This window comes from Lodderomyces beijingensis, assembly GCF_963989305.1.
Source record: "Lodderomyces beijingensis strain CBS 14171 genome assembly, chromosome: 1".
NCBI lineage: Eukaryota > Fungi > Ascomycota > Pichiomycetes > Serinales > Debaryomycetaceae > Lodderomyces > Lodderomyces beijingensis.
In genome coordinates this window covers 1,186,654-1,200,088 of record NC_089970.1, presented here as the reverse complement: position 1 = coordinate 1,200,088, position 13,435 = coordinate 1,186,654, and the positions used below count along the sequence as shown (strand labels likewise).

The following is a 13,435-nucleotide window of genomic DNA, read 5'->3' as shown; positions in this document are numbered from 1 at the left end:
TGGAGCATTTGAGGATAAGGTCGAGTTCAACAGTGGAGATGTCACGTACGTCACAGTTCTAGGTATCTCGTGCGAACCAAGTTTCTAGGGCTCTCATGAGCTATAAACACCATCTATAGCCAGTTTTTTGTCGTTTCTAGTTGATTAGATACACACAGAGAAGTACATATATACCAAGCATACCTCTCCATTCACTTCGTAGCTAGTTGTCTCTAAACTCTGTCTTCTTTTTTTTTTCCCTTTTGATCTCTATCGGTCAATCTGGGGGAGGCACAAGGTTCGGTGGACACCTCCATGTTCCTACTAATCATCTCTTTTCACCGAAAACTCCTCTTTCCGCCATTTCCTAAACTCCTCACTGATAACACTCGCCTTGCCCTGCCCACTTCTCAACGTATCATTTTTCGCCTCGGAAGCCTGCGTCAACGTAAACGTCCTAGCAATGGCATCGTACTTCAACAACCAACTCCTCGACTCATCCAGCTTATCAATGCAATGATTCAACCATTCCACAACGGCACCGTACCATTTCAAAGCCTGGGTGCAGTTGATCACGGGGTTCTTATTCTTGCTGCCGCCGGGCCTTGCATCCTGCAGATTCATGGGGTTTTCCTTGATCAAAACTGGGATCTCTTCCGTGTTGTAAAGCTCAACGTTGCGCAAGATGAAGCTATCGTCGCGGAACCCATACGCGACCTTAGTGATACCCAACAAGAAACATTGGCACCATGTCTTGAAGAGTTTCTTTTCAAAGTTTTGTACTTGGAACGAAGTTTCGAGCACGCGCGAGGTCTTGAGCTCGACGTAGTGTTGGAGAATCTGCGATGGTTTGTCCGGGGTATAGTCCCAGCAACAATCTACTTCTCCCGCGAGCACGATGTGGTGGGGCCCGATCCCGGTCTTGATTACCGAGAGATACTGTTCGTAGTTGTTGACTGGCTTCTTATGGCGCGACTCGATGGTCTTGCGGCTGGTGTTGGCCCATGTGTCTGGTAACGTTGCAATTGTTTCGAATTTGTAGCCCGAGTACTCGCATTTCTTGATGTATTCGTATTTCTCTTCCGTGGTTGTTTGTCGTTGCCGGGTTTCTTGCTCTTTGCGGCGATTGAGTTCTATCTCGTAGTCGCTGTTGATAAAGAGTTGTCCGTCAAACGGCACAATTACCAAATCGAATGAGTCGTCCAGATTGTAAGGTAAGGAAAGGATTTTGGTCATGATCCCGCGGAAAGTCACAATATCGCCCGTGACTTTGGTGCCCGTCTCAGTTTCATATTTGATGATTCCATCGAGTAAAGGCTTGAAATCAGCGAGATCTTGCTCTAGTGGGATTTTTTTGAAATCTTTGAAACCCAGCTGCAAGTCTATTCTTCTGTCGACAGCTGTATCTGGTAGATAGTAGTACGCGAGGCCATCATGCGATTGGTTTGCATTGTAGTGGTGCTCTCCGTTGATATCTCTCGTGTAAGTAAACAACTCTTTCGGTTTCTTCAACGTGGTGGTCTTGGCCCTTGAGGAAAGGGGTAACGATTTGCTCATCCTTGAGCTTGTTTCTTCAAGTTATGTGTGTGTGTGTATGTGTATGCCCTGCTCAGTCTGGCTGCTAAATTCCAAACCTCTTCTTCAACATAATTTTCTTGATGGTCCAAGCAGCATGCGCTGCACGTGCACACTGTTGAAATACAGAGTTATGTCACAAGACCTCACAGTTTTGGGTCTGTGAGTTTGGTTCACCGTAGCATTACGGGAATAAATCAGAGGTAGAGGCAATGTTTCCTACTCCATATATAACACGCTGAAAAATGGTAACGATTTTTTTGATTTTCGAGCACGGAAAGATGATAGATTGATGAGACCAGAGCATCACCAACGGCATCACTATCCAAAAAGACTTCCCCCCCCCCCCCCCCTTTCCCCTAAGAATCCGATATCTATTTACAACAACCTTCCCATATTTCTATCTAAATCCTCCTCCTCATCCTCCTGCTCAATCTCTTTCTCTCCCTACTCCTATGGAACAACAGTGACACCCACGGCAGCAGCAGTACTAATAACACTCCCAACAATAGCCTGCATCGGCACCCCCTTATGTCGATCATCCTTGCTCTTAATCTTAGCAATCTCCCAAACATGCTTAAGCGAAATCGACCCCACGGGCTCCAGACTCTTACCAGCACCCTGCGTGACACCAGCAGCTTTCATAATAAGCCACGAGGTAACGGGACTCTTGATTTCGAATTGGAAAGTTCGATCCGGCTTGATTTTTATGAGGCAGGGGATGGGCACGCCTGGTTCATAATGGGCTGTTCTGGCGTTGAACTCTTTGCAAAAGTCGATGGCTTTGACTCCCTTGGACCCGAGCGCGGGTCCGACTGGTGGTGCTGGCGCTGCTTTACCGGCTTCCACTACTAGTTTGACTAATGCTCCTTTTGCTGACATCGGTAAAAATGTAAAAAGAACTTGGGCTGAGTTGTTGTTGAAGGTCGGTTTGGTTGGTCAAATTAGTGGAGTCCTCTTTTTCTTTTTTTACAATTTTTTGGTAGTACCTCTGGTGGAGCTGTGGGAATTTTTCAGTGTCGCGAAATGCTGAAAAAAAGAACCATAGAAATGACTGCGAAATTCTCAAGAGGTCAAACCGTTTGCAACTTTATAACCAACCTGGCCATTCAAAGTATCTACAATAAAAAGATTCACCAAAAGAATACGAGTGATTAACGTCACGTCACAACGCAAAAACAGTAAATGTTGAAAAAAAAAGGATCTAAAGCAGATGCAGAAAGAAGAAAATACAAAACAAAGCAAGGGCTCTCTCGGAAAATTTTTTTTTGTTAATACAAACCACCCCCCCGGCACTATCTCGTCTCTCACTTCTTCCTATTCTTTTCGAAAGCTGCAATGTGTGCTTTGCTCTGATCAACCTGGGTATGTTCATGATCATCGCACTTGATAACATCAAACACACCGCTGCCGACTCCAGTTTCCTCCACGGTGCACATACACACAGACTTTAACCATGGGTCTTCAAACACTTCATCCATGGTGATTCTGCATGCTGGTGCGAGTTCCACCATGCGGCCAATCAACGTGCGGCAGTCTTCCGGCAACGCAAGGAGCAATCGGTCAGCTCCAGTCTCGCTCGAAGTGTGGTCTTTAGCACCCGAGGTGACTTTGGGCGTAGATGTGCCGCTGCCGCTGCCGCTATTGGGTTTGATTTCTTCCACGGCCTCGCTAATGTCTCCCAAGTTGCTCAACGCGCCAGAAGAGCCGTTTTTGCTCGAGGTGCCAGCAGCGAGGTCCTGCGGGGTTTTCTTGAGCATTTCCGAGATGGGGATAAACTCGCCCCGCGTGGCAAAGAGCTTGAAGCTCGAGTCCGACAATTTGGGCACTTTCCATGGGAACTTCTTGAGCATCATGCAGCAGAATATTATCGCTGTCGACCACACGTCAACGGGTCGCGGATCGTACTTGTTGAACACGCACACCTCTGGTGCCAAGTAAGGGTCGGAGCCGACTATGCCCTGTGACTCAATTAGTGTTTTCGAAAAGGGGTAGGAAAAGACCACGGCAGAGCCATAGTCGATGATCTTGACTATACCTCTAGCGTCAATGACACAGTTGTCTAGCTTCAAATCACGGTGCGCTAATCCCAATGAATGGAGGTAGTGGACACCAGACAAGATTTGCTTAAAGCAGCAGCTGATTTCCTCTCGTGACATCTTGTTGGACATGACTATAGCGAACAAGTCGTAATCGCAATACTCCATGACTTGCAAGATTCGTTCATTTTCGTAGCAGATTTCCACAGTTTCTATAATGTTTGGGTGCTTCAAGGTCGACCCGATACAGTACTCACCAGTGATTTTTTTCGCATAGTCTCTCTTTGATTCGCTTTGGTACTTTGTCCTAAACTCTTTCACGGCAAACATCTTGTTGTCGCTGGTTCTAGTCACCAACTTCACCGAGCCGCCTGCACCTGCGCCAAGACTTTCTCCATACTTGCTATATCTCTTGGAAAAGGGCAACTGTTGGTTCTGGTTGATGACTTGCGAGACTGATTGTCGGCGTTCTTGGTAGTTGATCTTGTTCAGCAATGTCGATGACCGGCTGATGGACGCGCTGGGTGAATTTGGAAATGAGGAATTGGAAAAAGTGTCGGCGTTGGATGGGCCTTGGCCCGTGGTGGAGGAAAAGCTGTTGGATGCTGGCAATGGGATGCTTACGGAATTGGAAACGCTATTGCCGCGCAATGACGAGGAAAGGTTTGAAGTGACTGGCGTTTGCGACACGGGGGTGGATTTTTTGAAAAATCTCTTTAAATTGCTCATCGAGTTGTGTCTCGAAGGCATAGTAGACCCGGGTCCGTTGAAATTGAGCGAGGACTGGACAGAATCCGTTGACGAGAATGACGATGGTGATCCCGCGAGTTCATGGTCTTGGTATGAGTTATTGTAAAAGGACCCCAAGTCAGTCGTGGAGTCCTTTTTGCTCGGTTTGCTCTTGGAGCCAAAAAAGTACGATAATCCGCTTTGAGAGCCAGATTTCTGCGAAGAGTTCAACTGCGCCGCTTGCGCTTGAGCGACTCTTTGCTTGGAGACGACGAATCTCGAGTCGATGCTGGATGAGTTGACTTGAGGTGAGGATATGTGAATACTGCTTATAGGCTGGCCATTGGGTAAATTGGGAATATGCGATGTTGAGTTAAAGTCGTTGCTATTGGCATTGGCACTGACGTTGGAGGGAGAGGTCAAAAGGGCTTCTCGCAGCAATGAAGACGGAGCCGTGGCTCCTGCTCCGCCATTACTTTGTCCATTTTGAGATGCAGTGTAGTTACTGCCGTTACCATTGTTGTTGTTGTTGTTGTTGTTGCCCTTCCCACCTGGTGCGCAGTAGGGTATCGAGCAAGCTAAACTCTCCCCCGGGGCAGTTGAAAAAGACGAGTGGCTAACTGAATTATTCCTGAGATACCTAGGGCTGGCAACGGCTCTACTGGCATTTTGGAAGGCATGGTTGCTGGTGAAGGAGCTAGTTGACGGTTGTCTCGTGAATGGCGACGCCGGCGCAAAAAAGGAACCTGCACCGCCATTAGTGTAGGCTTTTGCATTCGGCGAAGGTTCAAACCCATTGATGATCTCGGGCTCCAACGGCGTCCGGGCAGTGTCGATACGATTAGGGGTCGGCTTCTGCTTGATGGTGATGCCCGAGGAGTCATCGTCGCTGGTGTTGGAGCTGTGGGTGTTGTTGTTGGTGATGTCGGGGGTTATGTTTGCAGTCCCGGGATCTTTCGTTGAGCTAGATTTGCTGAAAAGTTGGGTTAGCGACGAGACTGGCTGTTGCTGCTGCTGCTGCTGTTGCAGCGGAGTCTGGACCTGGTCTGTAGTCATTTCGGTCTTTTTTTTTTAATTTTCTTTAACCTCTCTTGTTCCACCTAGTTCCCAAGGTTGTTGATCTTCGTATATGCTAACCCCTCGTCAATGCCTTTTAATTTTTAAAAAAAAAGAAGCCCTCTTTTTCTCACGAGATGTTGTTGCTTTCGCTTCTTAAAATTGGGGTTTCGATATTCCACAGTAAGAGGACAAAAAAAAAATTGAGCTGAAAAAAAAGGAGAGAAACGAATAAAAGCCCCCGGTAATATTTTATTATTAATGTAGTGGGATGGACGCTGTAACAATATGAGAACTTTGAGCTTTTTTATCGCTTTATTGACTGATTGAATGAAGTGAGTAGTAGTAGTGGTAGTAGTGGCAGGAAAAAAGTGAATTACCTCGGATATTCGCCCACGATGATGAAAAGTTGGTGAGTTAATGAGTGAGTGGGTGGGCAAACAAGCTGGAGATGAAGTTTGCGGATGGAAAAAGATTTGAACTTTTGAGAGTTTTGCTGAAAAGTAGAAAAGAAAGAAAGACTTTTGTAGGAACAGGACGGTAGGAACAGGACGGGTAAGGGTTATCTCATGATGCAGAGAGTGTGAGTTTGTAACTAAGAAGGGGAGCTGAATACCCTTCACTTGTCGCCCGAGTGAAAACGAAACACCACCTACAAAGCTAGTCATGTCCTCCACACACTTGTCGCATGAGAGATTGTAGTCTAGCAGTGGAACAAGAGCAACAAGTAGAAGAAAGGCGCAAGGAGAGAAAGGGGAAGAAGGGGGGGGACAACTCCGGGTACCAGCATAGTTTTGCCTGAACCCTCATTGGTGTTGATTAGCGCATGGTTCATCCGCACTAGAAATGTGGAAATTATGATCAACCAGCCAAAAAAACCCAAAAACTTCAACCACCAATAAGTTTATCCGGAATGGCACCTGACATCACGGTTAATAATGGGCCAGAGGAGATTAAGAGCCCACAACGCCTCCATCCAATTTTTCAAAAAAAAAAAAAGGTCGTTAGTATAGTTCAGCTAGTTCAGCTTTGCCACCCCTGTTGTCTAAGTAGTTGGTTAGTTGGTTAGTCAGTTCATATATATCTCGGCTACACACTTGTGCAGAGAGGCCGAATATAGAATGCCTTAATTTAACGATGGTGGGTGTGGTGTGGGCGATGGGCAGCAAGAGAAAGATTTGATTTGTTCCTGATAACAGGGTGGGTTGTTTGGACGTATATGCAGTACTGATAACGAAACTGTCCCGATAATTTCACGACACTGCAGTTGAAACGCTTGGACAACTTACACGTGATAACTTTTCAAATTATGCCTACACTAATGCCGTGGAAACTCTGCTACTTTTTCTCATGTTTAGATTAACCCTTCCTTCCCTCACGGCTTGGAGTACCTTGTTGTTATCGCTGTGCTGTGTCGAAGAATAGTTAATTCAGTCTCCACCATCACGTGACACATTTCCAAAATCCGATCTGTTTAGATCTACAATATTCGTATCTCCGATTATTCCTTTTTTGATTTTATTTTTCTTCCTTTTCAATGCAAGCGCTTGTGAAATTTTTATCTATCTAGATGAAGAGAACCAACTTTTTCTAGAAACTTTCCTAAAAACCACACGCTGTGGCTTGTGAGGCCTTTCCAGAAAATGCTGTGACTACAATGAAAGAGAAAAAAAGGGATCTTGACTATTTACGTTTTCTTTGTTTTCCGTTTCCCAGCACTCAGTTTAGACAGAGACGAGCCAGTGGCGGGTTTGCTCGATCCGCTGCTATGCCTGGCTTCCTTAGCTGTCTTTAAAGCTTCATCATCAGGGAACAACGGCAATTCCTCCACGGTCCCGCTGGCGTTTTTTGTAGTAGTGGTGGCACCACCCATTCCGAGTCCAATTTGACTTCTCAAGGACTTTAGTTTCTGCTCCAACTCTTCATCGGACTTTGGCTTGACGTTCAAATCCCTTTGCTGCTTCAACTTCTCATCCTTCTCCCTCTTGAGCTGTTCGGGAGTCTTGTTCTTATTCCTTTCCCTGGCAGATTGAGTCTCCAATTTCTTGATCAATTCCGTGGTGTTGTGATACACTTTCTCCTGCAAACTTTCATCCAACAATTCCTTTCTCACCTTGGTGTTGATTTTGCACTCTTGAAGGATATTGCCACCTTCAAGCTTCATAATTATAGGAGCAAACAATCCAAAGTAAAAAGTTTGTGCTCCTTGGCTGCAGCTCTTTAATAAGATCCACCATATGGGGAACATGAGCACGTACAACAACAAACCCCAGAGCGAGCCCATAGAGATGAATCTTCTCGTGGAAGGAGATCTCACTATACCGGGGTTGACCATATTGATTCGAACATTGCATGGAGCTTGGTCTTTACGTTCATGAGCCATCAATATTTTTTGATAATGCTTAGCAAATAACCCCAATAAGAGCTTCGAGCTTCCGTACAATTTCCAAGGCTGAGAAACGGGGTACCTCTTGTTTTCCCACAACAAATCCTCCAAGTCGACGTCGCCCAAATTCTGCGACGAACAAGTGGCAATCAATACGCGCACGTCCCTATCAGGCGGCTGCACTTTCAAACTGGGCTCCAAGAGCGTGAGCAAATGGAAGTGGCCCAAGTAGTTGATGCCGATTTGCTTTTCCACTCCATCAACGGTGATTTGTCTTTGCGAATTGCGAGGAATCGACTCCGCGGCACAACATATGACCCCATCGAGTCTCCGTGGCGGCTGGTTATCCAACCACTTGGTGGCAAACTTACGCACCGAGTAAAGCGAGTTCAAATCGCATTCTTCAGCGTAAATCAACGGGTTATTGGTTTTCTCACGCAAATCCTCGATATATTCTGCAAGCCAGAGATCGTTTGTCCTCCGCGTTAGCAAGACTAGCTGTGCGCCTTTGAGCGCAAGCTCGTATGCTAGCACTGCCCCAACACCACTGGTGCCACCGGTTACAATATAGACTTTCCCGTGCATATCTCTTTCCCAAGTGTTGGAGGCTCCTCGGAAATAATATTTTGCAGCAGCGATTGACCCAACTATGGGGAGGACGGTGAGACCATGCTCTTTGATCCGGTCCCAGTAAGGTATAACCTGTGGCCCATCAAGAACCACGCTTGCGAGGAAATCAACTGGCATTCTTGAAAAAAGAACAAGTAAAACAAGAAAAGGCAAAGGCAAAAGGGGACAAGCTTGAGGGTGTCAAATTCGCTTGCAATCTCGACGCGACTGGTGGAATTGGCTGAAATCTGAGGCGGAAAATTAAAGCAAAAAAAAAGAAGTTGGCGAGAGATTGACGGGAAATTTTGCGCCTGCGGAACACCGCGGCGACACGAGGTGGAATGTTCGCGACATCTCTCTCAGGCCATCTCTGTTTCCTGTCAATGATTTTTCAAACAAAAAAAGAACATACACACTCGACCCCTCAAACCTTTCCCACCATCCCAGATTTATTTTGACGACTCGTTTGTTTATTCCCCGCGATGGATGAGGTGGTGTTCTACATCTCCCAAGGGGACCAATCCGACTCGAAAAAGCCCTCGGAGTCGTTCGCTCACATCGCTTCCATACATTCCTCGAAACAATACGAGTCATTCAGACATGCATCATCGCCACTAAACGGCACGAGTCTCACAGGTATAGGCTCCGGCGAACGAGTATTCACATGTGACTCGAAAAAGGCGCTCATCAACGTGTATGCGTATGGAAAAGAAGGCATCGACCAGAAAATACCCGTGCCCGAGGCCCTCACGACGTTGCACATTGTGCATCACCCTGAAACTTTAAACAACACTGCGACACACGCCAAGCCGAGTTATCGTGTGCCGTGGTTGCTCTGCGGTGGCTCGAAACTGGGGAAGTTGTACATCTGGGAACTAGCCTCGGGCGACTTGTTATGTGTCAAGGAGGCGCATTATCTGGGCATCACCAAGATCGAATCGAGCTCATGCAGGAGCTTTTTGGTTACTGGTGGCGAAGATGCGCGGGTGCTCGTATGGAACTTGAGCGACTTGATTGGGATATACGGCAGCAGGAACGTTGGCGACGAGAGTAACGGCAGTCATCACAAGTTGATCAGGCCCTATTGGAGCATTTCAGACAACACCTTGGCTGTGACTGATGTCTCGATGAATACAGTGGGGAACTTGTACGATTTGAAACTATATACTACGTCGAAGGACTCCACGGTGCGGATCTACGACATGGCTGCCAAGCAGCAGTTGACCACTTTCATCTTGCCCGAACCTGTCGAGTGCCTTGCGCGAGATCCCGCGAATCGGCAGCTTTACGTTGGGTTATCGAGCGGGTTGATCAAAGTTGTTCCCTTGTACAAATTCAACCTGCGCACCTCGGTGTTTGAAGCCGTTGGTGGATTGAATAAGATCGTCACTGTGGACGCGGTGGACCCCAATTTGTTGATAACGTTTGTCCAGCACGAGGGCAAGACAGTTTGTCAACTTTGCATCTCCATGGATGGAACAAGTCTTGTCTCGGGCGACGATTCAGGACGGGTATTTGTCTCGGACATTGTCACTAAACAAACCATCAAGAGTTTCCCCGAGTTGACTTTTCCAATCTCCGATTTATCCATCCACACGGTTCCCACAGATGTGTTGGTCAACGACAAGGCGAGAATAGACAAAAAGCATAGCATGATTCCTCCGTTGAAGAGGGTTTTGACTAGTGAAGACCCTGCAGATCACGTTTTATTCATGGATACACCGCAGCGGCTTGATCTCGGCGAGAGCAAAGTAGATGGTTTGAGTTTATGGTTGGAAAAGAAACGAGCTGAAGAGTTGCAGTTTAAGAATTTATCCGATGTCAACTCAACGGTGAAAACTGTGGGTAGGAATGGAAGTGGCGGCGAAAATACAGCTAACCTCGAGATGAAGTTGAAGAAGGTCTCTGAAGCATATACGGATTTGAGATCGAAACATGAAGAATTGATAAAAGAGCACGCAAAGCTTTTAGATAAAATGGAGCAGTGAAGGAAAAGAAAACGCGGATATCTATTGAATAACGGACCAACTTGAGAAACCACCCCAACCACGGACCCGTTTTTCTTATGGGAATTAAAGACCAATTCATTTGTTTTTCCAAAAGAACTGGCTATGGGATGATTAATAGCAGTAGTAGTGGTACATACACGGCGACCAAGGTGGGGAATCCTTCCTACTATTTCCGTTCCACTTTAACCTTCTAAACAACTTAGTTGTGCAGCAGTCGGCCACGATGCTGTTTCTTTTCACTTTCAGCTGCCCTGGGGCAGCCCCTCTCAACTGGCACGATCCAGGTCTTTTTTTTTTATTTCACGCTCAGTAACAGACCCGCCTCACCCTCGCATAATAAACATAAATGATCGCCTCTATTCCCGCGTACCAGCGAACGCTGAAACCATCGATTAAGCAATGAAAAAACAACGGCAGCGAAACCGTTTTCAAAGTTCTATTTTTCAAGAAAACCACCTCTCACAAGCCCATATCGCCAAAAAAAATTATGAAAACGATGGCATCGTCGGGTCTCTCTATTTCACACCATTCATTCTCATTTTAGTAGGACTCTTGCTATGTTTCTTACCGGTCTTGAATCCCATCAAGCTGATCTCAAGCCCGTTTTCGTCTTCCTGCAGCTGCTTGTTTTCTCTCAGTCGGCTTCTTCCTCTCTCGTCCTCCACTGCCGAGGTACCGGCGGACAGCTGGAGTCGCTGTTGGGGCTGTTGTTGTTGTTGTGATTCGGCTCGTGATCTGTATTCGCGTGGTGTCTCTGGCTCCGATGCCAGATGCGGTGCACTCGCAGTTGACATTTTTATTCCCTACCCCTCCCTATTCGAATGAATTGAGTCAAAAGTCAAGGGTACTATCTGAATTGGTCAATTCTAAAACTTCTTATCTTGACTTCCACGGGAGAAACAGACTCATTGACATATGAAATTTAATCGACCCGGCTCGAGTGATCTTCAACCAATTTGTTAAAACTTAAAAAAAAAGAAAAAAAAAAAAAAGAGATAAAACAGTTACACAAAATTATATTTTCCACCTAACACCAGACACACCCCATCTCTATCTCCATCTCCATCTCCATCTCCATCGCATCTCTCAGGTACCAGGATAAGTGACGTGTACCCACAACACCAGGCCAAGTCAACAATCATCTGAACTTTAAGGTGAAACAAAGGGGAAATAGAATAGAAATAGATGTCGGAAGTAGCACCAGCGAAACTTTCCAAAAAGGAAAAGAAATCTAAGCAGTTTCGTAAATCGAAGGAAGAAAGAGATGCTGATAAACTAGACAAGCAAGAATCCAAAAAGAGGAAGTTAGAACAGGCCGAGGCCGAGGCCGAGGCAGAAGCAGAAGCTACAAAGCCGAGTGATGCACCGATCAAATCCAAAGATCAAGTGGGATCTGTTGCAGAGAGTGGATCGGAAGAACCAGCCAAGAAGAAGAGAAAGACAAGACGGGGCAAAAAGGGCAAAGGCTCAACCACCGGTTCTGGCGAGCCCAGGAGTCCACGATTCATCCTCTTTGTGGGAAACTTGCCGTATGATATAAAGAAAGCGGAGCTCATTGCCCATTTCAGTAAATGTGGCCCCGATAGAATCAGAGTACGATCAAACAAAGGCATTGCATTTTTGGAATTTGATAATGACACCAAGGAGATACAGAGCAAGATGGAGCTGGCTTTGAGGTTGCATCATAGTGAGATTAGACAACGCAAGATCAATGTCGAGTTGACTGTTGGCGGAGGCGGCAATTCCGAGAATAGACAGCAGAAATTGAAGGAAAAGAATGAAAAAGCTGTTGAAAACAGGAGAAAGATGAAAGAGGCGGAAGAGAAGAAGAAGAAGGAAAAGAGTAAAGTTAGCGAGCGGGACTTGGGTGGTCTACATCCTTCGAGAGCTGCCTTGATGCAGTAATTTTGGTTGAAGAAGTAGAAGTAGATTTTTTCAGCACTGCATTGAAGCATATATTGAACATAATTAATTGTATTAAAGTTCATCTATTAACGGGAACTTGACTATTATTCTATGTAACTGGTTCTGTTTCCCTCTCTCCCTCACCAATCTTACAAAATTACGCACTTTTTAGCCTTTTTGATTTTCCTCTTTTTGCCAGATCCACTCGAGATTCCATTATTACTCGACTTCTGCCTGCCCAGACTTGCTCCTCCGATCGCACCATCTCCATTAGCCCCCGAGCCAGCAGAGCTTTGTTCAGTTGAAACGTAATCCTTATCATGCTGCGGCGAAGGAGGCTCCAACACAGCTCGGATTGCAGCATCGAAAATCTCCTTGACTCCCACTTGCGTGGCAGCAGAGCACTCCATGTAATCCACAGCACCGATTTCTTTGGCTAATTTGCACCCTTGTTCGTATGTTATTGATTTTTGGCCTTTATAAGCCAATTCGTCCAATACATTGGCATCGTCTCTTAAATCTATCTTGGTTCCAATAAGTAGCATTAAAATGTCCTTTGGCGAGTGGTGTAATATTTCAGGCACCCATTTCATCTTGACGTCTTGGAACGAGTCGGGGCTTATCACTGAAAAGCACACCAAGAATATCTCAGTTTGAGGATACGACAAGGGTCTCAACCTATCGTATTCTGATTGGCCTGCTGTATCCCAGAGACCTAGCTTTATTGGCTCTCCGTCTATAAGCACCGATGCCGAGTAGTTGTCAAACACCGTGGGGACATAGTCGTTGGGGAATGTGTTTGTTGTGTACGATATTAATAGACAAGTCTTGCCCACTCCACCATCTCCCACCACCACTGACTTTATGCTCCTCATTTGTTTTTTTTTTTTGGTCTGATTTGCCTTGGCTGGGTAGGTTGTGCCGTGGCTAGGTTAATTTTGTAGATACTAGCTTATAGCGTTTATGGTTGTGGCTGTGAAAGGTTCCCTCGAATTATTTGTTTTGGTTCGCTTGCAACTCTGCAATTTTCGAAACTCTCGTGATAATTTCCACAATCTGTCCAAAAAAGCGTTGTTTCCAGATTAGCAGCAAATGAACAGACTAGAACAATGAAGGAAAAAATGAAAGAAAGAACGAAGCGGAATGTG

At 46.0% G+C, this 13,435-nt stretch overlaps 7 protein-coding genes across 7 annotated transcripts; 2 read left to right on the top strand and 5 right to left on the bottom strand. All coding sequences in view use genetic code 12, as the record gives it.

Annotated features, from left to right (window-relative positions):
- Positions 1-303: 303 nt before the first annotated feature.
- Positions 304-1,536, bottom strand: LODBEIA_P05050 (uncharacterized protein; the record flags this gene model as incomplete). Its single annotated transcript, XM_066975339.1, has 1 exon — positions 304-1,536. One exon carries the CDS (start codon positions 1,534-1,536, stop codon positions 304-306), a length of 1,233 nt encoding a protein of 410 aa, XP_066827443.1.
- A 471-nt stretch (positions 1,537-2,007) lies between these two features.
- On the bottom strand, positions 2,008-2,436 carry LODBEIA_P05040 (mitochondrial 54S ribosomal protein uL11m; the record flags this gene model as incomplete). The annotated part of the gene is made up of 1 exon (XM_066975328.1): positions 2,008-2,436. The coding sequence occupies one exon, from the start codon at positions 2,434-2,436 to the stop codon at positions 2,008-2,010; it is 429 nt and encodes a 142-aa protein (XP_066827442.1).
- A 425-nt stretch (positions 2,437-2,861) lies between these two features.
- Positions 2,862-5,378, bottom strand: LODBEIA_P05030 (uncharacterized protein; the record flags this gene model as incomplete). The annotated part of the gene is made up of 1 exon (XM_066975317.1): positions 2,862-5,378. One exon carries the CDS (start codon positions 5,376-5,378, stop codon positions 2,862-2,864), a length of 2,517 nt encoding a protein of 838 aa, XP_066827441.1.
- A 1,687-nt stretch (positions 5,379-7,065) lies between these two features.
- LODBEIA_P05020 (uncharacterized protein) lies at positions 7,066-8,511 on the bottom strand (the record flags this gene model as incomplete). The annotated part of the gene is made up of 1 exon (XM_066975306.1): positions 7,066-8,511. One exon carries the CDS (start codon positions 8,509-8,511, stop codon positions 7,066-7,068), a length of 1,446 nt encoding a protein of 481 aa, XP_066827440.1.
- A 344-nt stretch (positions 8,512-8,855) lies between these two features.
- On the top strand, positions 8,856-10,361 carry LODBEIA_P05010 (uncharacterized protein; the record flags this gene model as incomplete). Its single annotated transcript, XM_066975295.1, has 1 exon — positions 8,856-10,361. One exon carries the CDS (start codon positions 8,856-8,858, stop codon positions 10,359-10,361), a length of 1,506 nt encoding a protein of 501 aa, XP_066827439.1.
- A 1,206-nt stretch (positions 10,362-11,567) lies between these two features.
- LODBEIA_P05000 (uncharacterized protein) lies at positions 11,568-12,287 on the top strand (the record flags this gene model as incomplete). The annotated part of the gene is made up of 1 exon (XM_066975284.1): positions 11,568-12,287. The coding sequence occupies one exon, from the start codon at positions 11,568-11,570 to the stop codon at positions 12,285-12,287; it is 720 nt and encodes a 239-aa protein (XP_066827438.1).
- A 149-nt stretch (positions 12,288-12,436) lies between these two features.
- On the bottom strand, positions 12,437-13,162 carry LODBEIA_P04990 (uncharacterized protein; the record flags this gene model as incomplete). Its single annotated transcript, XM_066975271.1, has 1 exon — positions 12,437-13,162. One exon carries the CDS (start codon positions 13,160-13,162, stop codon positions 12,437-12,439), a length of 726 nt encoding a protein of 241 aa, XP_066827437.1.
- Positions 13,163-13,435: the final 273 nt, after the last annotated feature.